General features: G+C 49.3%; 1 protein-coding gene across 4 annotated transcripts; it reads left to right on the top strand.

The window, feature by feature from the left end:
* The first annotated feature begins 1,600 nt into the window (after nt 1-1,600).
* On the top strand, nt 1,601-15,722 carry PMVK (phosphomevalonate kinase). Of its 4 annotated transcripts, none has more exons than XM_060298735.2 (6): nt 1,602-1,966; nt 4,160-4,223; nt 6,898-7,050; nt 9,866-9,995; nt 11,058-11,197; nt 13,618-15,722. In XM_060298735.2, the coding sequence occupies exons 1-5, from the start codon at nt 1,872-1,874 to the stop codon at nt 11,192-11,194; spliced, it is 579 nt and encodes a 192-aa protein (XP_060154718.1). In that variant the 5' UTR covers nt 1,602-1,871; the 3' UTR covers nt 11,195-11,197; nt 13,618-15,722. The 4 variants fall into 4 exon arrangements, with proteins under 4 accessions (XP_060154720.1, XP_060154718.1, XP_060154715.1 ...); XM_060298732.2 differs by having other exon boundaries at nt 1,603-1,966; nt 11,058-11,229; XM_030842263.3 differs by lacking the exon at nt 13,618-15,722 and having other exon boundaries at nt 1,603-1,966; nt 11,058-13,591.
* The last annotated feature ends 8,444 nt before the right edge of the window (nt 15,723-24,166 follow it).

Below are 24,166 nucleotides of genomic sequence, written 5' to 3' on the forward strand. Positions count from 1 at the left end.
AAGCAGAGGAGGGATGGTCTGGAAGCTGAAATGGGGCGGGAGGGAGACGACAGACACCAAGTTTATGTATGCTGAGGTCTGAGGGCTGGGGGAGAATAAGAGGCCTCCCCTGGGAGGGTAATAGGGGACAGTGAGGTTCAGTTGAGGCAGGGAGCAGGAGAGAGCTACTGAGAAGAGGCTGGGGTGTGGTGGGGTGTAGTTTGGTCAGGTGAGGGAAGAGACTCTGGGAGTTCTGACTTCTTAGTGATGACTCAGGAAAGCAATAGGGTGAGTGCAGTTAACCCTTTCTAGTCTCTGCTGGCAGAGGTGGGATTGGTGCTTTCAGTGGAGTCCCAAATAAACGCTTGTTGAAGGTGAGCTGGGAAATCTGGTCCTGTGTTGGAGTATAAACTTTGAAATCACACAATGCTCAGAATAAATAAATCCATATTTGGATTACACTTGAGAATATACAAAGCATTTTTATTGTACTTTATCATTTTTTTCCTCATTTCCTTCTTATTGTCACCCTGTGAGGTGGCTACATCCCTGCGAAGTGTCAGAGCCGGGATTACAACTCCATGCTGCCTTCTAAGTGCATGGATATGTACAGTGCTTTCAGAGTTACAAGAAAAAAGACCTTCCCGAAGTCCATTCTTTGTGCACCTGACCATTGTCCATTCTAATTTCCTTAGCTTCTCCTGTGCCATCTTTTCAATATTCAGAGAATTAATGGTTTTTCCCAAAGAAAACCTCACTTATCTTGATATGATAGCTTGTAAAATGGAGGTAGTAATGGGTTGCAGGCTCTGTTTTGACAAGCTCAGAGAGATACAGGGCAGCGAGTCATAGCTAAAGATGACTCCACTTACTTAACTGGGACTAGCTGTCAGCTGCTGTGGGCAGAAGTGGGAATTCGGGGAAGGGGCAGATCACCACCACTTATTTTTGCCCCTTGAACTCCTGGCTGAGAGCTAGACCCCAGATAAAACTAGGTAATCTCAACAAACAAACAAACAACCAAAAAACAAAAACCAAAAAAAAACCCAACTAGGTAATCTCGTCCAGGGGTGGCTTCAAAGCCCCTTTTAAACCTATTCTATTGATGTCATTCCAAGCTCTCTCGCTTCAGAAAACCTTTGGAAAGGAGGCTGCGGCTAGAAGAGCGATGTGAATCTTCTCGCTGGGCTTAAAGGGTTGAACTGTGGTGGCCTCTCCAATTATAAAACCCGTTTAACGATAAAATAACGCGTTTGTCTAAGCTCCTCCCCAGCATGACGTCACCAGACACACCCCTCGAGTCCTCGCCTCATTTCATATCCAGAAAGACCTATTTTCCCTGTGGGGCATATACGGATTTGCTTTAGCACATGCATTAAAATGCACAGATAAACAGGCAGTTTTGAAAACTTTCTCAACATGAACACGTTTATTCTTTTTTTTCAGGTTTGTAGGGTTGTGTGGAAGGCAATGTGAGGTTCACTTAGGAAATTTTAAGACGTCACCCCCCCTCAGAGGAAAATAGTTGCGTCCAATTCCCGCCCCCCCAACGTGTCACGCGTGTCGGCTAAGAAGGCGGGACCGTGACGTCAGAGTCTGGGCGTGTTGGACGGTTCCAAATGAGTTCAGGTAGGGGAGCTTTTATAGGCTCGAAGGCTGCCCTAGGAAGTAACCTTCTTTCTCTCCATAATCCATTTGTGCAGGCTTTAATTTAAAGTCACGGAAGCACGTGTGCGGGCTGACAGTCCTCTCCACGGCCATGAAGAAGACGGGGGCGGAACCCCTCCTTGTTGCCACTCCACCGAGTGGCCGCGTCCATTCTGGGCCAGGTGGCCTGATTTAAGGGGTAGGGAAAAGTGTCAGTTTTAGGGATCTCAAAGGGTGGCGGCCCCATGGCCCCGCTGGGAGGCGCCCCGCGGCTGGTGCTGCTGTTCAGCGGGAAGAGGAAATCCGGGAAGGACTTCGTGACCGAGGCGCTGCAGAGCAGGTGTCCGCGGGGCGGGGAAGGGGGAGGACCGGGGCGACCCCGAATCACGTGACACGAGGGGTATGTTGGGGTGTGATGGAGTGAGCTTTGGAGTTGAGGTCCTCGGGTTGCAGGGCAGAAGGAGCGCTGGGCGGCGAGAAGTGAAGGACTGTCACCGTCACGTAAAACAGCAGTCTGCACACGCCCGCCTCAAAGAACCAGGCGGCCACCTCTCCGAAGACTGTAAGCTGTAGGTCTCTCCACGAAGCATTAGTAACAGTTACTACCAAGGCACTTTTTATACATCATTCTTAATCCTCCAGACAGTGTTGCGAGGTAATGGTTGCAGAAAAGGAAACTGAGTCACAGATAAAGGATTTGCCTCAGACAACACCTCAGTTGTATCAGACTTCAAAGACGAATCCTTGCCCAACACACCAACTAATCGCTGCGGTTTACTGAGCCTTTATTGTGTGTCACATAGTGTTGTTAGGTACTGCGTAGTATTATTAATCAGTATCTCCATTTCACAGATGAAGAAACTGAGACTCTGAAAAGTTAAAAACAAACAAACAACAAACAAACAAAAACCCAAACCCAAACTTGCCAGAAACACAAAGTAATCAGTAGATCCAGAACTCAAATTCAGCTTTAGCCTAGCTCCAAGGAATGGGTTCCTTTTGCTTTACCTCACTGCTTCTCCTAATAATACCTTTTGCTCAGGTTTTCTCCCAAAGCAAGATGTTCTGTGTGGGAGCATTTTTGTTGGGCTAGGAGAGCACAGAAGCCTGAGAATGTGGAGTGGGGCTCCTCTCCTCTTGAAGGCCAGTGTGGTGAGGGTAACAGGAGGCTGCTTTGGGGCACCATGGGGGTTCTAAGAGGTTGCGGAAAAGCCCAGGGCAGAATTTGCTGCCCTAATCTTTCACCACTAAGTATCCGCCACCTTTTCCTAAGTAACATTTCTTCTTACCACCCAACACATAAATCAATTCGCGATCAGAAGCTCAGGCTCTGGAATTAGACTGCTGGGATTCAAATCCTGACTCAACCACTTATTCGAGTGTGATCTTGTACAAGTTTCTTTTCTTTTTTTTAAAATAAATAAATAAATAAATTTATTTATTTATTTTTGGCTGTGTTGGGTCTTTGTTGCTGCGCACGGGCTTTCTCTAGTTGTGGCGAGCGGGGGTTACTCTTCGTTGCAGTGTGCGGGCTTCTCATTGCGGTGGCTTCTTTGGTTGCGGAGCACGGGCTCTAGGTGCGTGGGCTTCAGTAGTTGTGCCACGCGGGCTCAGTAGTTGTGGCATGTGGGCTCTAGAGCGCAGGCTCAGTAGTTGTGGCGCACGGGGCTTAGTTGCTCCACGGCATGTGGGATCTTCCCGGACCAGGGCTCGAACCCGTATCCCCTGCATTGGCAGGTGGATTCTTAACCACTGCGCCACTAGGGAAGCCTGTACAAGTTTCTCATGAGAAAGTTTTGTCATCTGTGAGATGGAGATAATAATAGGGTGATTGTAAGGATTAAATGAGATAACGCACATGAAGGGCTTGGAACAATTCTTGGCATTTAGTAAAGGCATAGGAACTAAATGTTGGCTTTTATATTTATTTTACCCATATTGGCTTTGTTACTTGCAACGGTGCTTTGGGTGAGTCAGTTTTCCTCATTCAACCTCAGTTTCCTCATCTGAAACCTGGAAATAAGAACATCTATCTCACCATGTCAGTGTTTAAGTGAATCTGTAAGCATCTCAAGGTCAGGGCAGAAATCATGTATCTTATTCACATTCGTATCACCTGGATCCAAATACAGAACCCAACAAATGGTTGGCTGAGTAAATTGAACAACTGAATGAATGAGTTATTTATGTGTGGTGACCAAGTCAGTTGAGACTGAGATACCCCTGGCTGTGAGAGAACTAGTTCAGGGGCCCAGCAGTAACTGAATCCAGCCAGAATATTGCTAGGATGTTCACACTATAATTATGCTTTTATTTGTTTTCCCTGTTAGTTTCAGGGCTCTTTCACATTTGAGTTTCATAATAATCCTGTGGGAGACAGAAAAGAAACTGTTATCCCCATTTTACAGATGAGGAAAGCAGGGAAGTTGAGACCTGACAAAGTTATATAGATGCCAGTAGCAGAAATGGGGCTTCACTCTTCTGGGGCCTGGAAGCTTTAGGTTAACGGGGTTCGGATCTCCCTGTCTCACAGACTTGGAGCTGACGTGTGTGCTGTCCTCCGGCTCTCCGGTCCACTCAAGAAGCAGTATGCTCAGGTAGGTGGTGGTTCTGTGGCATCTGGTGGGCTGGAAGAAGCCAGCTCCTGAGCTTTGGTTGCTGTGCTGTTGCTTGAGTCACTAAAAGCATCTCTCTGACTCCTTTTGGCAGGGTGGCAGACGGCTCTCCGCTTTCTATAAGTGGACCTTTTGGGGGCATTTTCTGTTTAAGTTTCTTTCCCATTGGCCTTACTCACTTGAGGCCACCTCCCTAGAGCGTGTTCAGGAAAGTGTGTACAGAAAAGGCTGTAGACGCGAGTTGGCAGCTGTGATGCCGTGTTATTGGCAAGGGTCTGTCCCCTTATTCAAAAAGTATGACACACATCACCCCCCCTCCCCCCATTAAAGCTGGCCTGCAACAACCCTTGGAATTCTCCCCTTAGAAATGTAATCACATGACAAAAGCAAGATGTAGAACACTGTATAGAGAATGCTGCATTTGTATAAAAATGGGGAAAATTGTAAATATATTTGCTCATATACTTAACCATTCAACAAATATTTATGGGGTGCATTCAGCACCGTTCTAGGCGCTTGGGATGTGTAAAAGCCTGGGCAGGATACATAAGAGACTGAACCATTGGCTGCCTCCAGGGAAGGGACCTACATGGCTGGGGAACAGAGGAGGGAGAGAGATTTTTCACTGTAAACGATGTTTATCTTTTGAATTTTGAACCATGTAGATTAAAAAAAATAGGACTGCAAAAAATAAATAGGAACTCTCAGGATCTTAGACTTCAGAAAGGGAGCCTGGAGGGTGGGATTAGCTCCCCACACAATGAAGAGCCTGATCTTCGCTTACATTTCTGTCCTTGACCTCTAGGTGCACCCTTCCAGGGACCTGTGCTCGTGGCCCCTTGGTCAGTTGGCCTGAGACTGAACTTCTGGGTCCACACAAAATGAATTTGTCCCCTCCTTCCATATGACGGCCCCATCTCCATGGGAAGCATTCTCCTGTACCATCGGGTCTTCTCCCACCACCTAAACAGACCCATTTGTAGGATGGCAGCCTGGGGGATCCTGGGAATAACAGATTCAGTGGTTTTCAATATATATATATTTTTTTTAGTGGGAACCTTTCCCAAATGAAATTGGATGCAGAAATTCCTTGTATCCCGTAGATAGACTGGGAGCGACTCTGAGTGGAGCAGAGGCACTCAGCCTTCCCCAGTGGGGCTTGGGCACCTCCAAACCCCAGGGCTCAGAGGAGCAGTTTGAAAACCACTGATCTGCTTCCAAACTTCCCAAATTAGGCCCCACTCCAGACCAGTGATCCAGGCTGGAGGGTGGGTAGGGTGAGTGGGCAGGAGTTTGCATTTCTAAAACCCCAGTAGGAGACGGATAGGCCAGCCTGTGCCCACTGTTTTTAAGTCCAGCACCACTTCATCCATTACTCCCATTTGAAAACAAATTCAAAATGAAATGTTAATGCATTGATTTTTTAAGTTGCAATGGGGAATATAATTGACAAGCAGACCAAAATGCTCCTGGTGGCTAATCTTCCCCTGTGGTAAAAAGTACATGGTAGGGCTTCCCTGGTGGCGCAGTGGTTAAGAATCCGCCTGCCAATGCAGGAGACACGGGTTTGAGTCCTGGTCCGGGAAGATCCCACACGGCGTGGAGCAACTAAGCCCGTGTGCAACTGCTACTGAGCCTGTGCTCTAGAGCCCATGAGCCACAACTGCTGAGCTCACGTGCCACAACTACTGAAGCCCGTGCGCCTAGAGCCCGTGCACCGCAACGAAGAGAAGCCCCTGCTCGCCGCAGCTAGAGAAAGCAGCCAAAAAAAAAAAAAAAAGTACATGGCAAACTAGTTTATAGTTTATAAATGGGAGATGGCTGCTGGCCCCACCTTGGAATAGGGGTCAGGTAGGTGATTTACCTTGCTGGGTCACGGCCCCTTCAGTTTGTACGTGAAGAAACTGAGTCTTTCGGGAGAGGGTCTTGCTGCAGTGAATGCCAGGGGAGCTGAAACCTGAACTGAGTGATGTTTTTCAGACCCCCCTCCCATCCTGGGGCCCTCTGGATGGACCCTCCTGCTCGTCAGTGTCCCTGGAGAAGGGAAGGCTGGGTCTGGAAGGGGTTACCTGGGGTAATCAGAAGAGCCCCTCCTGCTCCAGGGGTCCAGGAGTGCCCAGAGCCAAATGTAGTGATGCTGATGCAGCAAAGGTGGCAGGAATTTGGGGATGAGGAAAGGGGTGAGGGGAAGGGGAGAGAGACAGGGAAGCCAAGTCTCCTGGGCTTTGGGATGGGGACAAACGATGCCAGAGGGGGTGTGGAAGGACACAGAATGTGATGTTTTCGGATTTCCCACTTTAGTTGAAGACTAAGCCTGCGCCCAAGGGAGGTAAACTAATTTCAGGTTTAGTTTAAGCCAGAAATAATTGGGAAGGTAAAACTGTTGCAAAAGAGAAAACCACATCACACATTTAAAGACAAACTGAAACAATCTCTGGATTATCCCAAGGCGTTTCTTCCATCTGCCAGTGGTTGGGAGTTCTTAGTTTCTAGGGCCCTTTCCCCTGCAGGCCTCTGGCCTGGCGGCAACCCCACGAGTCCTTGCGGCAGCCCTCAGGGAGGGCACGTGAGGGGAGGGGTGGCCCTCCCTCTGTTTTAGGGAAGACCTAAGTGAGGTTGAGAGGGTGGTGGCATAAACAGAATGTGCTTTGGACAGGAGCACGGCTTAGACTTCCAGAGACTCCTGGATGCCAGCACCTACAAGGAGCCCTTTCGGAGGGACATGATCCGCTGGGGGGAGGAGAAGCGCCAGGCCGACCCAGGCTTCTTCTGCAGGAAGATCGTGGAGGGTGTCTCCCAGCCCGTCTGGGTAAGTGGGCTCTATGGCAGCATTAGGAAAATCTGTTTTCCCCAGCCCTCTGCCTCTCCCCAGACATATCTCACATGTGTCCATTTCTCTCTCCCTACGGCCAGCCCCTGGTCCAAGCCCCCACTGTCTCTCACCTAGACGGTCGTAGCAGCCCTCACACGGGTGCCTGCTTCGGCTCTTGTTCCTTGTGATCCATTCATCACACAGCAGCCAGAGTGACCTTTTAAAAACATCAACCAAGTCCTGTTTAGAACCCTTTGTCCCACTGTTTTGAAGGACAAAATCAAAATCTGTAACGTGAACTTCTGGGCCTTGAATGATTGGCTCCTGCTGCCCTTTTAGCCTCCTTACTCCTTAAGCTGCAGCAACATTGGCCTTCTCTCTGTTCCTCAAATAAATCAAACCCCTTCTGGAATCAAGGCCTCTGCCCGTGTCCTTCTACCTGCCCGGACTGCCCTTTCTATCCCTCTTCACCTGGTTAGCTCCAGCTCAGCTCCCATGGCACCTCTACAGGGAAGACTTCCCTGATGCCCAGGTCTTAACCGGCACTCCTGGTCAGGTGCTCCCATAGCACCTTACCCTTTTCCCTCCTCATTCATTCTGGCAGCCAGTAGTATCTTCTTTTTTTTTTTTTTTTTTTTTTGCGGTACGCGGGCCTCTCACTGTTGTGGCCTCTCCTGTTGTGGAGCACAGGCTCTGGACACGCAGGCTCAGCGGCCATGGCTCACGGGCCCAGCCGCTCCGCGGCATGTGGGATCTTCCCGGACCGGGGCACGAACCCGTGTCCCCTGCATCGCCAGGCGGACTCTCAACCACTGTGCCACCAGGGAAGCCCCCAGTAGTATCTTCTTGTAGCAGGACTGGTTCCAGGTGATTTGGGGATACATCATGTGAAAATCTGATGAAGTCCCTGCTGTCAGGGTACTTACATTAAGCTAGGGGCAGAGGGAGTTAGGCCCTAATAAAATATAGAATATGTCAGGTGGAGATAAATACTAAGGGACAAAATAAAGCAGGCCAGGACTCTGAGGAGGGCTGGGTTGCTGCTTTATTAAAGGTGTCAGGAAGGTCTCACTGATGTGATGACGTTTGAGCGAGACCTGAAGGAAGTAAGGGAGTGACCCAGATGGATTTTTGTGGGTGAAGCGTGAGTGGCAGGAGGTGAGGTCAGATCATTGCAGATTCTCTGGAAGAGCCTGGGGTTTCTCTGAGTGAGATGGGGACTCACTGGAGGGTTTGGAGCCGAGGAGAGGCATGGTCTGCTCTAAGGTTTATAGAAAGCTCCCCCTGGCTGCTGCGGGAGGGCAAGAATGGAAGCAGAGAGGCCAGGCAGAGGATCTTTCCACAAGACAGCAAAATGGCCGTGGCTCAGCTCGGGGTGGTGGTGGAGTGGAGAGAAGGGGCGGATTCTGCACAGATTTTGAGGATAGAACCAATAGGATTTCCCGACATGATGGCTCTGGGGTGGAAGGACAGGAGACAAATCCAAGGGTTTTGTTCTGAGTAGCTAAACAGATGGAGTTGTGATTTTCTGAGATAGGGACGGTGTGGAGGAACAGGTTTGGGGACAAAATCAGGAGTTCCGTTTCAGAGTGGTAAGGTAGAGATGCTTGTTGAGATGCACTGTGATTACATGGTAATTAGTGAAGCTGCATCTTTAGAGTCTGTCTCTCCCACCAGACAGTGAGCTTCCTGAGGGCAAGCACCAGGTCTGTTGTGCTCACCACTCTATCCCCAGTGCCTAGCACAGTGCCCGGCACACAGTAGGTGTTTGACATAGTACTTGTTTAAGAGCTGGGTGAATGAACATGTCCGCAGCATGGACAGAAACAGCTGACCTCTTTATTCGCTTATTCATTCGTTCATTGACCATGTGCTCCTGAGTGCTCCTTATGTGTCAGACGGTGCTAAGGGCCAGGAATAGAGCAGTGAATGGAGACACAGTCCTTGCCCTCATGGAGCTGACTCTACAGAGTGCAGATCAGGCAGTAAACACACAAACAGATAAATAGTGACGGTTTCATGAATACTTAGTGCTCAGAGAAAAATAAAAAGCATATAAGAATTGAAAGGGACAGGAAGGGAGCCAGGATGGTAGGGACAGCCTCTCCGAGGAGGTGATATTTGAGCAGAAACCTCCATGAAGCAAGGGAGCCTCCCTCATGATTATCTTGGCAGAGGGAGTAGGATGTGCAAAGGCCCTGAGGAGGAGACCCGGTTGGTATGTTTAAGAAACAGCAAGGTTGTCAGTTGGCTGCAGCAGAATGAATGAAGGGAAAATGATGGGAAATAGGTCCCAGATCTTATAGGTCCTTGTAAACTGGGGTGAGAGCTTTGGATTGTATTAGAATTATGGGAAAACTTTGAGAGATTTAGGGCAAGGGGCTGACGGGAATCACATTTACGTTTTAAAAGGTGCTGGGGGCAGGGACCGATTAGGGTATCTTTGTTTCTGGCACCAGTTTGCTCACCTGTAAAATGAGTGCATTGGATTGGCTGATCTGACTTCAAAGCTTGAGGTCTCTTCTTCAGCTCAGCGATGACCGACATGACCGTAGAATACAGTGTGGGCATATCGGGCTGCGGACTGCAGCAGTCAGGAAGGGCTGCCTGGAGGGAGGAGGGGATGTCCGTCCCAGCTGGCTGGGTAATAATAGGGAATGGGGCTACACTTTCCTGGGTTTTGTAGTCCATGCTCCTGTCCCATTTGGACTGGGTTGGGGTCTTCTCCTCTTTCTCCCTTACCCCCTTGCCTTGTCCTGTTGCTCCCTGCACCATGTCCTGTTGGGCACTTGTTTGTGTCCTTTCCCTGCAGCTGGTGAGTGACACACGGAGGGTGTCTGACATCCAGTGGTTTCGGGAGGCCTATGGGGCTGTGACGCAGACGGTCCGCGTGGTGGCCACAGAGCAGAGCCGACAGCAGCGGGGCTGGGTGTTCACACCAGGTGAGCTGCTCACAACCTCTGCCCCAAGGCTCTGCACGCATGCCAGCCGCCCCACCTGTAGACCAGGCCACCCACTCCTGGGCTCTCGGTCTGGTCTTCCGCTGTCTCCCTGGCAGGCTGTGGGGAGTGAGCAGGGGATTATAAAAAGGAGTCTGAGGCCTGGGGCTCAGGAGCACCTCCAGATTAAAAAGTGGAGTCGGGTAGAAGATGGTATCCTTGGGGATGAAGGTTGCCCCGTGACCTTGGCCTGGTATCCTTACCTGGGCTGCCTTCTCCAGGCCAGTGGGCTTCTGGAGGTCTGGCTGGGACCCATTCCCCTGGTCCTTCACCTTTGCTTTCCAGCCTGGTGGGGGGACTGACAGTGGGTCAGAGGGTGGGCCTGACAAACTTCACTCCTGTTTGATTAACAGAGTAGGGGGAGGGGGGAGAGGAAGCTCTACTAGGCAGCCTTAGTGGTGCCAGCCCAGGACCTACTCATTCAGAGGCATAGCTCATATGTCTTCCCTGCCCTAGGTCATTGTGCCTTGGGGAAGTTCAGATCAGTGGGTACGACCCTTCCTAATGGCTGCTCACCTCCTGGGCACTCACTCTGGCCAGGCTCACGCTAAGCCCTTTAAACATTATCTCACTTTATAGTAGCAGCAAACCCACCAGGTAGATGCTCTTATTACCATTCTCATTGTCAGGTGAGAATGGCACACTCTGCCTTCCATGAGAACTGAAACAGAGATACAGGGATAGAAATGGACACGACCAGCTTCACATAAAATGAAAACGAAATGGCCATTTGGGTTGTCTGTGGTTTGAGATGGCAGTGACAAGTGAAGACTTAAGTCGGTGGGACCCTCTGGGGGGCTCAGGTGGCTGTGGACTGCTGAACCTGCTATCCTGGTGTTTCATGGGGTGGGGAAGTGCCCTTTGGGGTAAGTGGAGCTTGGTTCCGGAGGGACCGAGGGGAGTGCAAGGGAGGGTGGCTCCATGTGGGGTCAGCAGGCCACAATGCCCGATGCCTGGTGTTTGTCAGGAGGGATGGGGCCTGACCTCGCCGTACCTCCTCTGCAGGGGTGGATGATGCTGAGTCAGAATGTGGCTTGGACAACGTCGGGGCCTTCGATTGGGTCATTGAGAACCACGGAGATGAGCAGCACCTGGAGGAGCAGTTGGAGCACCTGATAGAATTTGTCCGCTCCAGACTTTAGCTGGCAGGTTCTAGGAGCGAGCGGGGGCTGCCAGGGTGAGGGGGGGCTCCCTGTGCCGAACATGTGGTTGCTGATGCTGGCCGAGGTTGGGGGAGCAGACAGAGGGCCTGTGTCAAGGTTTCTGGGGGCTGGTAGATGTCAGACAAGTTAAGAAACCACCAGGGACCTCATTTCTTCGTGGAAAGGACAGCCCTACCTCTTTACAAGGAGACTTAAAGGGCAGAGATGGGTGAGTTGGCTGTGCTTGAAGCAGAAGCATCACCATCTCCATGGGTGCCAGACCTGTCAGCCTGTGGTGGCCTTGCTTCCCCGACTGGATGCTATCGGCCCCTTGTTCTCGGCAAGAGCCTGGGGCTCCCCAATGCGGATACTAATAAACCTTCTTGGAGCACCTGCTCAGAGCTGGACATCTCTCATTTCCCAGGTGACAACCCAGCCTGTGTGGCTCCGTAGGGCCTGGGTTGTCCTGGTGGCTGTGGGTTTCTGCTCTGCCTCCCAGCTGGGCGGGAACATATCTTGCAGAGGCTGACCTTGATCCGGGCCAAGTGGGTAAAAGGCTTGTGTGTGTCTGAGGCAGGATTGGAGTCTGAGGGTCTTGTCTTCTGGGATGGCCCCGAGAGAGGCTCAGTGTTCCACAGAAAGTACCACCAGCAAGTGCCCAGAGGGGCTGGGGTGTCATAGAGGCGCCAGAGCTTGATGGCACCTGGTAACCATTGTTTGGCCCTGGGCAAGTCACCATAAACCTCAGCTTTCCCATAGAAGGCCTTGGGCTTGACCCCTTTTATTTATATAGCCTTATACAATTTCTAAATTTCTTCCAGATTCTTCACAGCCACCCTGTGAAATATTCGAGGAGTACATTTTCATCTGCATTTAGCAGATGCCAAGGACTCAGAGAAGTGAACAACTTGCCCAGGGTGGAGGGTTAGTATGTGTTTGTACTACGGCCAGGACACAGGCTGCCTGACTCCTAACCAGGCCCCTTGGCCACGTGCCTTTGGGGTATGGTGCAAAGCCCTGTGGCTCCTGGCTGTCCTCAGGCCTAGCCTGAGCCCACCAACTCTCTGGCCCTGGCTTTGTCCTCCTCCTACAAATCCTGTGGGTCCTCACTGATAAGGGGACAACCAAAGAAATTCCATCAGTTTCACCATGACCCAAACTGAACTCTACATATTCCTGACCACATCTCCTCCCTACATCTCCTCTTCCTGATGCTAGTTCCCTGGCTCTTCAGTTAACCAGGCCTGAAAGCTTGACAGTCATCGTGGACTCCTCCATGTCCCCTGACTCCCGGCTAATCAGCCCCCAGGTTCTGTTAACCTGCCCTCCCTGTGTCTGTTACTGTAGGGAAGTCTGTGTGCCCAACGCATAGTGAGGCCAAATAATACTAAAACATCAGAGTTTGGAGCAGAGAAAGGTTTATTGCAGGGCCGTGCAAGGAGACAGGTGGCTCGTGCCTTAAAAACCCTGAACTCCCCTCAAGCTTTCAGCAAAGCCCTTTTATAGGAAAGGTGAGGGAGGGCTGTGGTTAGTTGTTGCAAACTTCTTTGGTGTCAGATCCTTTGTTCCTGAGGTCAGGTCACGATGTACCTGTAAACCTCCACCAAAACAAATGTTATTCTCTGTTCTAACCAGAAAGGGCAAGGTCCCAAAGGCTCAACTTTTACTCTCTGAGGTCCAGGTCCTGGCTAAGAGGAGGGGGTCCCTGCGGAGGTCAGTTACCCTGCCGGGAGCGTTGGTGCAGCACCCAGTTTGGGTCTTACCGCCAGTGCCCAGGCCCGGCTGAAGAGGCAGATCTCAGCTGGCGGCACCCTCAGGGCCAGGTCCCCAGACCCTGCCCAGCCATCATCACTGAGGCACTGAGGGAGCCAGGCGCCCAGGGACCCAACTGGCCCTCAGGCTCCTCAGGCCGCCCAAACAGCAGGGCCAGGTCACGCAGACTGCGAGCCATGTAGAACTGCTGCTGCCATTAGGGTCACAGAGGCGGGGATGGGGGAGAGGTTCACTGCAGCCTCAAGGCCTGGGCCCAGCCAGTGGGCGGCCATGGAGAGGGCGTGAGCTCTGCAGGACACAGCCTTCAGCCTGTCGCTGGGCGCCCAGCTCACCCGCAGGCCCCGAGGCCAGAAGGCCTGGAGGGCCCCGGGGAGAAGGCTGTGACCCGCCTCTTACCGCACTCTCTGCCACGAGGACCACTGCGAGGCTGACTGTTGGTGGGGCGGGGCCTCTCACCGCGGCGCTCAGGGTCTCGCGCTAACAGCCGCGAGCTAAGGGCTGCGTCCCCGCCCCGCCCCTATTACGTGTCTTCTCTCTGGGATTCTCACTGGAAGGTAAACTCCTTGATAGTTGGGCCGTGTCTGTCTTGTAGTTGAAGCCCTGCCTCCTTAAGGTGTACAACATGATATATTTGTGTTTTTTTTTTGCAGTACGAGGGCTCCTCACTGTTGTGGCCTCTCCTGTTGCGGAGCACAGGCTCCGGACGCGCAGGCTCAGCAGCCATGGCTCACAGGCTCAGCAGCCATGGCTCACGGGCCCAGCCGCTCCATGGCATGTGGGATCTTCCTGGACCGGGGCACGAACTCGTGCTCCCTGCGTCGGCAGGCGGACTCTCAAACCACTGCGCCACCAGGGAAGCCCCAACGTGATATTTTGATACATGTATATATTATGAAATGATTACCACAAAATAAGGTTAGTTAACACCTCTGCCACTTCACATAACTGCCAGTTTTTTGGGTGGTGGTGAGAACATTTAGCAACCTCCAGGTATATAATACAGTATTGCTAAGTACAGTGACTATGTGGTACATTAGATCCCCAGAACTTATTCATCTCATAACTGGAAGTTTGTAACCTCTAGCCAACATCTCTGCATTTCTCCAGCTCCTAGCCCCTGGCAGCCACCATTTTACTTGTGTTTCTATGAGTTCAGCTTTTTTAGATTCCATATATAAGTGAGATCATGCAGTATTTGTCTTTCTTTGTCTGAATTATTTCACTTAGCATAATGCCCTCAAAGTTCATCCATGTTGTTGCCAAAGTCAGGGTTTCCCTCTTTTTTTTCTGGTTGAATAATATTCCATTCTGTGTATATATATCACACTTTCTTGATCCATTTGTCCACTGATGAACAATTAGGTTGTTTCCATATCTTGGCTATTGTGAATAATGCTACAATGAACATGGGGGTGCAGATATGTCTTTGAGATAGTTATTTCCTTTCCTTCAGATATATCAGATATATCTATCTATCTGTCTCCTTCCTTAAATATCAAGGAGGCAGGGATGAAGCAGAGAAGGGGAGGTGGCTCTCATATTCCCTTGGTAGTGGTGCTGAGCTGGTTCCTGGCTCTGGGTATTTTGAAGAGTCACAGGATGTGACTTGGGAAGCCAGCGGGTCCACTCCCCGCCCTTTGACAAGTTGGCACTGATGCCTCTTAACATGGGAGGCCCCAGTGGCTAACCAGTCACTTCTGCTGGATTTGAAGTTTTTCTACACTTAAAAAAAAACCCCAAACTGATATTTCTCTAAATATCAAAATCAGTAATAACCCTGACTTTTGATACCCTATGTTTTGATGAGAACTTTAGCTGCTTTTTTTTCAAGACATTTTGTCTGTGGTTATGATCTCGGAGTATAAGCTCTTATTTTTTAATATAATGTATATGTTCTTATATTTTTTATAAGGTTAAAATAAATATATATATATATATTTATTTATTTATGGCTGCATCGGGTCTTTGTTGCTGCGCATGGGCTTTCTCTAGTTGCTGTGAGCAGGGACTACTCTTCGTTGTGGTGCGTGGTCTTCTCATTGCGGTGGCTTCTCTTGTTGTGGAGTACGGGCTCTAGGCCCACGGGTTTTAGTAGTTGTGGCTCACGGGCTTAGTTGCTCCATGGAATGTGGGATCTTCCCAGACCAGGGCTCTAACCCGTGTCCCCTGCATTGGCAGGTGGATTCTTAACCACTGCGCCACCAGGGAGGTCCCTATATGTTGTTTTAATAATTATTTGTATCACTAACATTCTCTTAAAAATTTTATTTTTCCACTTCTAAACTGCTGAATTGAGGCATAGTTGGCATGTAATAACTGCACATATTTGAAGTGTACAATTTGATAAGTTTTGACATTTGTATTGATATATATCCATGAAACCACCAGTATGACAATCACAGTGAACATATCCATCACCCTCAGAAGCTTCACCATGTCTCCTCCTCTTGCCTCTCCCAACCCCTGTCCCCAGGCAGCCACTGATTTGCCTTCTGTCTCTATAGATTAGTTTGCATTTTCAATAATTTTGTATAAATGAGTCATACAGTATACATTTTTTGGGTCTGATTTCTTTCACTTAGCATAATTATTTGAGATCCATCTACATTATTGCAGGTTCATGTCAATAGTTCATTTCTTTTTATTGCTGGTGTGTGGTATGAATATACCACCATTGTCTGTCCATTCACCTGTTGGACATTTGGGTTGTTTCCAGTGTTTGGATATGACAAATAAAGCAGCTATGAACATTTATGTACAAGGTTTTGTGTGGACATGTATTTTCATTTCTCTTGGGTAGATACCTTCTTAACTTTTTAAGGAACCGCCAAACTGTTTTCCAAAGTGGTTGTACTACATGCCCACCAGTACTGAATGAGAGTTATGGTTGCTTCATATCCTCACCAATACTTGGTATGGTCAGTCTTTTTAATTTTACCTATTCTAGTAGGCATATAGTGGTACCTCATTAGCATTTTATTTGCATTTCCCTAATGATTAATTTGTTACAAATCCTATGTTCAGTTTTGATAAAATCTCTCAACAAACTAGGAGTAGAATGGAAGATCCTCTACCTGAAAAAGAACATCTACAAAAATCCTATAGCTAACAGCACACTTTATAGTGAAATACTAAATGCTTTCACTCTAAGACTGGGAATGAGGCAGGGTTGTCCACTCTTATCACCTATTCAACATCATATTGGAGGTTCTGGTCAGTGCAATAAGACAAGAAAAAGAAATAGAAGGCATCCAGATTGGGAGCGAAGAAGTAAAACTGTGTTTATTCACATATGACATGATCATTTATATAGAAAATTTGATGGAATCTCCAAAAAAACTACTAGAACTGATAAGTGAGTTCAACAAGATTTCAGGATACAAGAGCAATACATAAAAATCAATTGGGGCTCCCCTGTTGGCGCAGTGGTTAAGAATCTGCCTGCCAGTGCAGGGGACATGGGTTTGGGCCCTAGTCTGGGAGGATCCCACATGCTCTGGAGCAACTAAGCTCATGCACCACAACTGCTGAGCCTGTGCTCTGGAGCCCATGAGCTACAACCACTGAAGCCCGTGTGCCACAACTGCTGAAGCCCATGCGCCTAGAGCCCGTGCTCTGCAACAACAAAAGAAGCCGCCGCAATGAGAAGCCCGTGCACCACAATGAAGAGTAGCCCCTGCTCACCTCAGCTAGAGAAAGCCCTTGTGCAGCAACGAAGAGCCAACACAGCCAAAAATAAATAAATAAATTTACAAAAAAAAAGTAAACCTTTAAAAAAAATAGCATAAAAACATGGAATAGAGATAAATCTGATAAAAGACATGCCAAACCTGTACACCGAAATTTATAAAACATTGCTGAGAGGAATTAAAGAAGACCTAAAAAACAGAGATTATACCATATTCATAGATTAGAAAACTCAAGATATTCATTTTTATTGACATCATTACATACAGTGAAATGTACTGACCTTAAGTGTACAATTCAGCAAGTTTGACAATGTGCACACCTGTGGAACAAAACGCCTTTATAAGATAGAGACATTGATATCACTCTAGGTTTCTTTTTTTTTTTTTTGCAATACGCGGGCCTCTCACGGATGCGGCCCCACCCCCACCCCCCGCTGCGGAGCACAGGCTCCGGACGCACAGGCCCAGCGGCCATGGCTCACGGGCCCATCCGCTCCGCGGCATGTGGGATCTTCCCGGACCGGGGCACGAACCCGCGTCCCCTGCATCGGCAGGCGGACTCCCAACCACTGTGCCACCAGGGAAGCCCTCTATGTTTCTTTTTAACCCTTCCCAGTCAACCTCTGTCCTCCCAGAAACAAATATTGTTTTGATTTCTTTCACCATAGATTAATTTTGCCTATTCTGGAATTTCATATAAATGGCTAACATCCAATTTTAAAACACATTTACAATTATTTATTTATTTATTGGCCATGCCATGTAGCTTGCCAGTCTTAGTTCCCCACCAGGGATTGAACCTGGGCCACGGCAGTGAAAGTGCGGAGTCCTAACTACTGGGCCACCAGGGAATTCCCCAACGATAATTTATTTTTTACACTTAACTGGTTTACTGCTCACTTTCAATTCTTTAATGATACCTCAACTTCCCCAGTTTGAATTTTGTATTTTAATTTCTCTCGAGACAGTTGATGTATCTTCAAATGCTTTTTTCAAAAAGGGCATGTGGGTGATATAATTTTCAGAACCCCTGTGAAAGAGAGAATGACATTCTGTTGCCTCTACATGTGGACAATGACTTGGCTGGCTTAGGATTCATGACCTGGTTCCACTGTCTGCTTGTGTTTAATATTGCAGAGTCTGAGGTCACCTTGAGTTTTGTTCCTTTGAAGATAACCTCCTTTTTCTGTCTGGATGCTTTGGATTTTTTTTTTTTTTTTTTTTTGGCCTTCATTTTTTGAAATTCAACTTCTGGCATCCTCCAAGGCAGAATGTGGGCATGTTTCAAGAGAAAAAAGTTGGCGCTCATTGTTCCCTATAAAGTGTTATGGAGAAATGAGATGGAAATTTAAATGGTTTCATACATCCAAGTGCCTGCTGTGACGAGAAGTAGTCCCCTTGACAGAGATGTTCCCTCTATCAACGTCTTGGGGAGCTCCCCTTTGGTTTGAGGAGTTGGTCTCAGCAATGACAAATTCTCACTCTCTGAAAACGTATTTGGGTTTTGGAAACAGCCAAAGGAAATCTGGTGCTAAATTCTGCTGAGGGGAGTGAGGTGAGAGATGCACTTTTTGGCTAGAATAAAGAATGCCTATAGTGGAACAACTCTAAAACTTCCTCAAAGCCAGTTCTAGAGAGGAATTTTTAAAAGTTGTCTTATTGTCCATGCCTCTGTGCCTTTGGATATGCCATTCCCTCTGCCTGCAGTGCCCTTTCCAGTGGCTTTCACTTGGACCTTCACAACTAAGGGTTGGACCACTGCACTCCCTGAGTGTCTCCGTAGTGTGTGCTTTCTCACTGCTTCATCACTCTGTGAGCAATTCAGGAAAGATTTTTGGTTTTGTTTATTGAATCTTTGTCTGGTGCCTGGCATGTAGTAGGTCTCAATAAATGTTTGCGGAAATGGAAAAGCTTTTTAAGTGTTAGGAGAGAATATGACCTCCCAAGCTTACTATCTTGAATTCGTCAATGTTCGTTATGGAGAGTGTGTCTGAAGCAACAACTCACTGACTCCTCTTGCATTACTCGTATTTATAAACAGTGGTGTGCTGGTAAATGTTGAAAAATTGGCTCTCTGGGGGGAAGAAAGGCCCCATTTGACCATTTCTGTGATGTAAATACTCCTGCTACGGCTGATTTCAAGCTACTAACATCATGTCAACTGGCTAGCAAAATTCCTGAACATTTAAATTAGCTCTTGCAAACTTGCTCCAGTACATCACCATGAAAATTCTATACCTCTTTTGTTTTTCCACCATTACCCATTTTGTCTGGGTGGCTTTTTTGCTGTTTATACAGCACATGTGTTGTATATTTTATCCCTTGCATCAGTCCAATTATTACTCTTATCCTCAGAGACTAAGGGACTTCTCCAAGGTGGCAAAGCTTTCCTGTCTATTCCTGGGTTTGGTCTCTGTCTGGAGCTCACTGCCAGCACCATGAGGGGCTGGAGAGATATGTGTTTTGCCCAGTCTTCTGTTTGCTGGTGTTGAGGTAAGCTGCCTGGAAGGACCCAAGGACCTGTTCTTGGCCCAGGACATCCCTGCTGGCCACCAAGCTGGGACGTTTGCTGGCCTTTGTCATGTTCACTTGTGACCTGATAAACAGGTGACAAGGAGGTTCGCAACTTTTATTATATGGGGATGAGCAGCTGTCACTTTAATGGCCTAATTCAGGATCTGGATGGTGCCTCATTGTCTGACAGCTGAGTGAAGTGATGCGCTCCTCTTTACAGTTTAGGGTTTTAACCTATTTCTTCCAGGTTCATCCAGGGAGTGTCCAGTCAAAGCTGAGTTCCTAGGGAGCCCAAGATGAGGGCGGTGAGGGCTCCCCCAGGAGGTGAGCGATGGATCTGCTGCCTGCTTCCTGCTTTGGTGGTGGGTTTTTTTTTTTGATGTGCACCATTTTTAAAGTCTTTATTGAATTTGTTACAATATTTCTTCTGTTTTATGTTTTGGTTTTTTGGCCGTGAGGCATGTGGGATCTTAGCTCCCCGACCAGGGATTGAACCCGCACCCCCTGCATTGGAAGGTGACGTCTTAACCATTGGACCGCCAAGGAAGTCCCTCTTGCTTGGTTTTTGTCTTAAATGATATCCACTTTCAGGGCCTGTGGAAGGTCTGTGTTAGGGACTGTGTTAGGTTTTCTGGGGAGTCACCCAGATATGTGACATCATAGAAAGCAAGTACTATAGTGGAACTCAGTGATCTAGCTTCAGATCCTTCACTTACAGATGAGGAAACTGAGGCCCAGTGAGGGGAAGTGTTTTGCTCAACGTCATACAGCAATAGTGGCAATGCCAGGACTAGGCCCCAGGGCTCCTGACTCCCCATGCAGGTCTCATCCCCTGCCCTTCGTTTCCCTGTGGGAGCATGAGCCTTGTGCCCTTTATCAGAGGGTGGCAGAGAAGGCGCAGCTTGAGCTCTGGGGAGCTCTGCCAGGTTCCCTGCTTCCTGGGTTTTTCCAGACTTCCCTGAGGAGGCTGGGCCACCTGCCTATGCCACCTGGTGTGTTCTGTTTAGATGAGTCAAGCTGTACCAGGAGAGGCCACAGAGGCCGCTTCCCAGGAGGGAACACTCGTGGCATGAGGGGGATGAGGAGGGGAGAGATGGGTGTACACCTGGACCTGCCATTCCTTGGAGGCTGGGGCTGGGATGCTGGAGGTGGAGGGCCCTGCCCTGCACCACGGCTGCTTTCCATCTCGGCGTTGACAGTGTCTGCTAAGTGGAGACCTTCCCAGCAATGTGTCTGTATCGTGAAAGCTCTGGTGAATTTCCAGGCACACCCAGACCTGAGCCAGTGGTACTTTTGGCAACTCATGTCTCCTGCTGCTGTGGCTGGCTGATCCTGCAAGGTGGTGTGGAGGCCCCAGGACAGCTGGCCTGGGCTGATCATTGTCCTAGCAGATCTGGGATGTTCCAGGAACTATGATAAGTCCTGTTGAGTATTGGCCAAGCAAGCCAGGAAGGGCGGGGAGCTGAGGCCTTGGATCCGTTTGGCAAAGTCATTTTCAGCACCTGCCCTCTCGAGGGAGCACCAGGAAGGGGAGGCGCTCAGACCTTGCCCCAGTGGGGGGAGGGGCACAGGGAGGATATTAACTCAGGCGTCAGGCTTTACAGTTTACCATGTGTTTTCATGCATAATATTTCATTCCATTCTCCCAGTAGCCCTATTACTGTTCCCATTTTAGACTGAAGAAATGGGGACAGAGAAAGGTGAGTGACTTTGCCCAGCATGCTTTGTCATCAGGTTTGAATCCTACCTGTCATTATCCAGCTGTGGAACCTTGAGCAGGTTAGGTCACTTTCTTGATTCCCACATGTAAAACCGGAATCTTGCTACTACTGCAGAGGTTGTGCAGGTAGCACTGTGCTTGCCCTTCGGGAGCTCACCTAACGAGACTTCTTCTTTTCCCCCCTTGTCCCAAACCACATGGCCAGCAACCAGGGAGTTGGGCCTGGAATTTAGGTTTCTTTCCCTCTGATATGTGTGAGATAAACTTGGCATTTTTGAAAAGGAATTCTTACTGAGAGATAAAGGGAAACACAAACACAGAAATGAGTGTGTGAACTAAGGGCAGAGTGCTGAGGCCAAGTCTGTGGTGCTGAGCCTCGGGCTGGCTTGCCTGGGGCTCACCCACACCTACCTCTGGCCCTTTGTCCCCTCTCAGTGTGTCTGGCTGGCCTAGACTTGCATGGGCCCCCTGGCAGGTCCTCCAGGGTCCTTACGCCTTCCCAGAAGTTTCTCCCACCTGCTCTGGGATTGGGCCCTCAGGGCGGGCTCGCTGATGGATTGTCTGAGCCCACCTTGAACTGGGAGGGAGTGCTCAACCAGAATCAGCCCTGGAGCAGGCTCAGCTGTGCCCTTTGGAGGCCCCAGGGCCCAGAGCGGCTTCTCAGCACACCTCAGGATGCCCACCCCTTCCCACCCTGGCACGCAGGCCACAGAGGTTTTTCAATTGATTGTCATTTTTCAAATGACATGTCCGGGAGGTCCACACTCAGGATGGTACTGGGCATGCAAGCACAAGTCAGGTGCGATTCAGGGCTTGTTCAGACCTGGTTTACTTCTGTCAATCATTCCTTTTTTTAAAAAAAAATAAATTTATTTTATTTATTTATTTTTGGCTGCGTTGGGTCTTCGTTGCTGCACGTGGGCTTTCTCTAGTTGCAGAGTAGGGGCTACTCTTCGTTGCGGTACGTGGGCTTCTCATTGCAGTGGCTTCTCTTGTTGCGGAGCATGGGCTCTAGGCAGGTGGGCTTCAGTAGTTGTGGCTCGCAGGCTCTAGAGCGTAGCCTCTGTAGCTGTTGCACACGGGCTTAGTTGCTCCGCGGCATGTGGGATCTTCCCGGACCAGGGCTCGAACCCATGTCCCCTGCATTGGCAGGCGGATTCTTAACCACTGCACCACCAGGGAAGTCCTTGTCAATCAGTCTTCAGAGGCCTCACTTTCATGACATCTGGTGGGATTGAACTTGACCAACTCAGAAAAATCCCAATTGTCCGTTACTTTCAGCTTCCATTAAGCCAAGCTGGTACGGGCTCACTCCTCCCTCCCTCCCTCCCTCCCTTCCTTCCATGATTTTGATGGTCACTGATTTAGCTACTGCAGCAATTCTCCCCTCTCCCCACCACCTCTGCCCCCTGGCAAGGGTTATGGATTATATTCAGTACACAATGTACACAGTTTTTTGGTCCCAGGACATGGTGACCTATGGAGGCCTGTACTCATAATTAGGTAATTATTTTATTTTATTCTGTATGTTTTTTGCTAAATATCTCAGGCAGGCCCTGTTCCTGCGGCTTCAGCCTCATCCCTTGAATAAATGTTCTGTGCTCTGCTCTCCAGCCATCCTGAACTTATGGATCCCAGTTCCTGGAATCACCAGGCTCTTGCTCATTTCTGTGCTTTTGAGTGTACTGTACCCTCTGCCTGGAACACCGTTGCCCTGTTGTTCTCTTGGCTCACTCCTCCTCCGGCGTTTGTTCTCTGCTTATGTGTCACTTTCTTGCCCTGTGCTTCCTCCCCAAGGTGAGGTGTCCTTGCTCTGGAATACCATAGCCCCCTGGTCTAGCCTTACCACCCCCTGTGAAGGTCTGCTTAATCATGCTCCCTGCTGCCCTCTGAGCTCTGTGAGGTTGGGGCCGGTCCCTCTTACTTATGGAACTCCCAGCACTTAGTGCAGTACCTATCACATAGTAGCAGGCAGTAAATATTGTCAAATGAGTGAATGAGAGAGTGAACCATGGCCAGTCAGGAGGCCACGATTATGACCATGAAAGTGACCAGGCTCTGGGGCATACGGGTCCCTTAGCTCAGATGCCAGACACATAGTGGTGGTTTGGCCATGCTGATGTTGTCTCTATTCCAGGCTGGGGAGGTGATGGCAGCCAGCGTGGCAGAGCCCCAACCTGTGTCCCCCACCTCCCCTCCTCAACTCCGTTCTTCTTCTCCCACCCCTCCTGCCTTGGTGGTGGAGGGCCTGCCCTAGTTCTCTTCAGTGCTTCACTCCCCACTAGTGTCCCATGCCCCCATCTAGGGCTTGGCTGCATCAATTAGCTCCTCTCCCTTGGATTTCCCAGTTTCTCCATCTTCCACTATCCTGAAACAGCTTCCCTTCCATCTGCTGACCCCTCAAGTACCATCTCAGTTCTCTCCTACCTTCACTCCTTAACACTCTACAGTTGGACCTCTGCTCCCATCTCTTATGAAACTGCTTCTTACAGGTGACCCACCATGCACACAGTGTTTTCAGTTCTCACTCATGACCTGCCTGCATCAGCAGATACGACCACCCACTCCCTCTTTCTTTCTTTCTTTTTATTTATTTATTTATTTATTTATTTATGGCTGTGTTGGGTCTTCGTTGCTGTGCGTGGGCTTTCTCTAATTGTGGCGAGCGGGGGCTACTCTTTGTTGCGGTGCGCAGGCTTCTCATTGCAGTGGCTTCTCGTTGCAGAGCACGGGCTCTAGGTGTGCAGGCTTCAGCAGTTGTGGCAAGCGGGCTCAGCAGTTGTGGCTCACAGGCTCTAGAGCGCAGGCTCAGTAGTTGTGGCACACGGGCTTAGTTGCTCCATGGCATGTGGGATCTTCCCCGACCAGGGCTTGAACCCGTGTCCCCTGCATTGGCAGGCGGATTCTTAACCACTGAGCCACCGGGGAAGCCCCCTCTTTCTTGAATTCACTTCTTTTTGGCTCTCCTGCCTCTCTCCTCCTGCCTTTTCTATTTCTGACCCCTCTTCTCTTCTTGTCCTAGAAATACAGGTGTTCCTCAGGCCCTCGCCTTCTGTTCTCTCTCTTCTCCCCTCCGTTGGTGAGGTTGTCTTGATGTGGATGACTCCTAAACTTTCTTGCTTTGCTACATGGATGTTCCACTAGTTATACTCAGACCAGCCTTGTCATCACCCCTCAAAGCCTGCTCCTTCCTGAACATGCTCTGTTCCATTGCTCAAACTGTAGCAGGGTGCCCTGGCTGAAACCAATCCCTCAGACTTTTGAAACCTTGATGAA

This window comes from Globicephala melas, chromosome 1, assembly GCF_963455315.2.
Source record: "Globicephala melas chromosome 1, mGloMel1.2, whole genome shotgun sequence".
Classification (NCBI taxonomy): Eukaryota; Metazoa; Chordata; class Mammalia; order Artiodactyla; family Delphinidae; genus Globicephala; species Globicephala melas.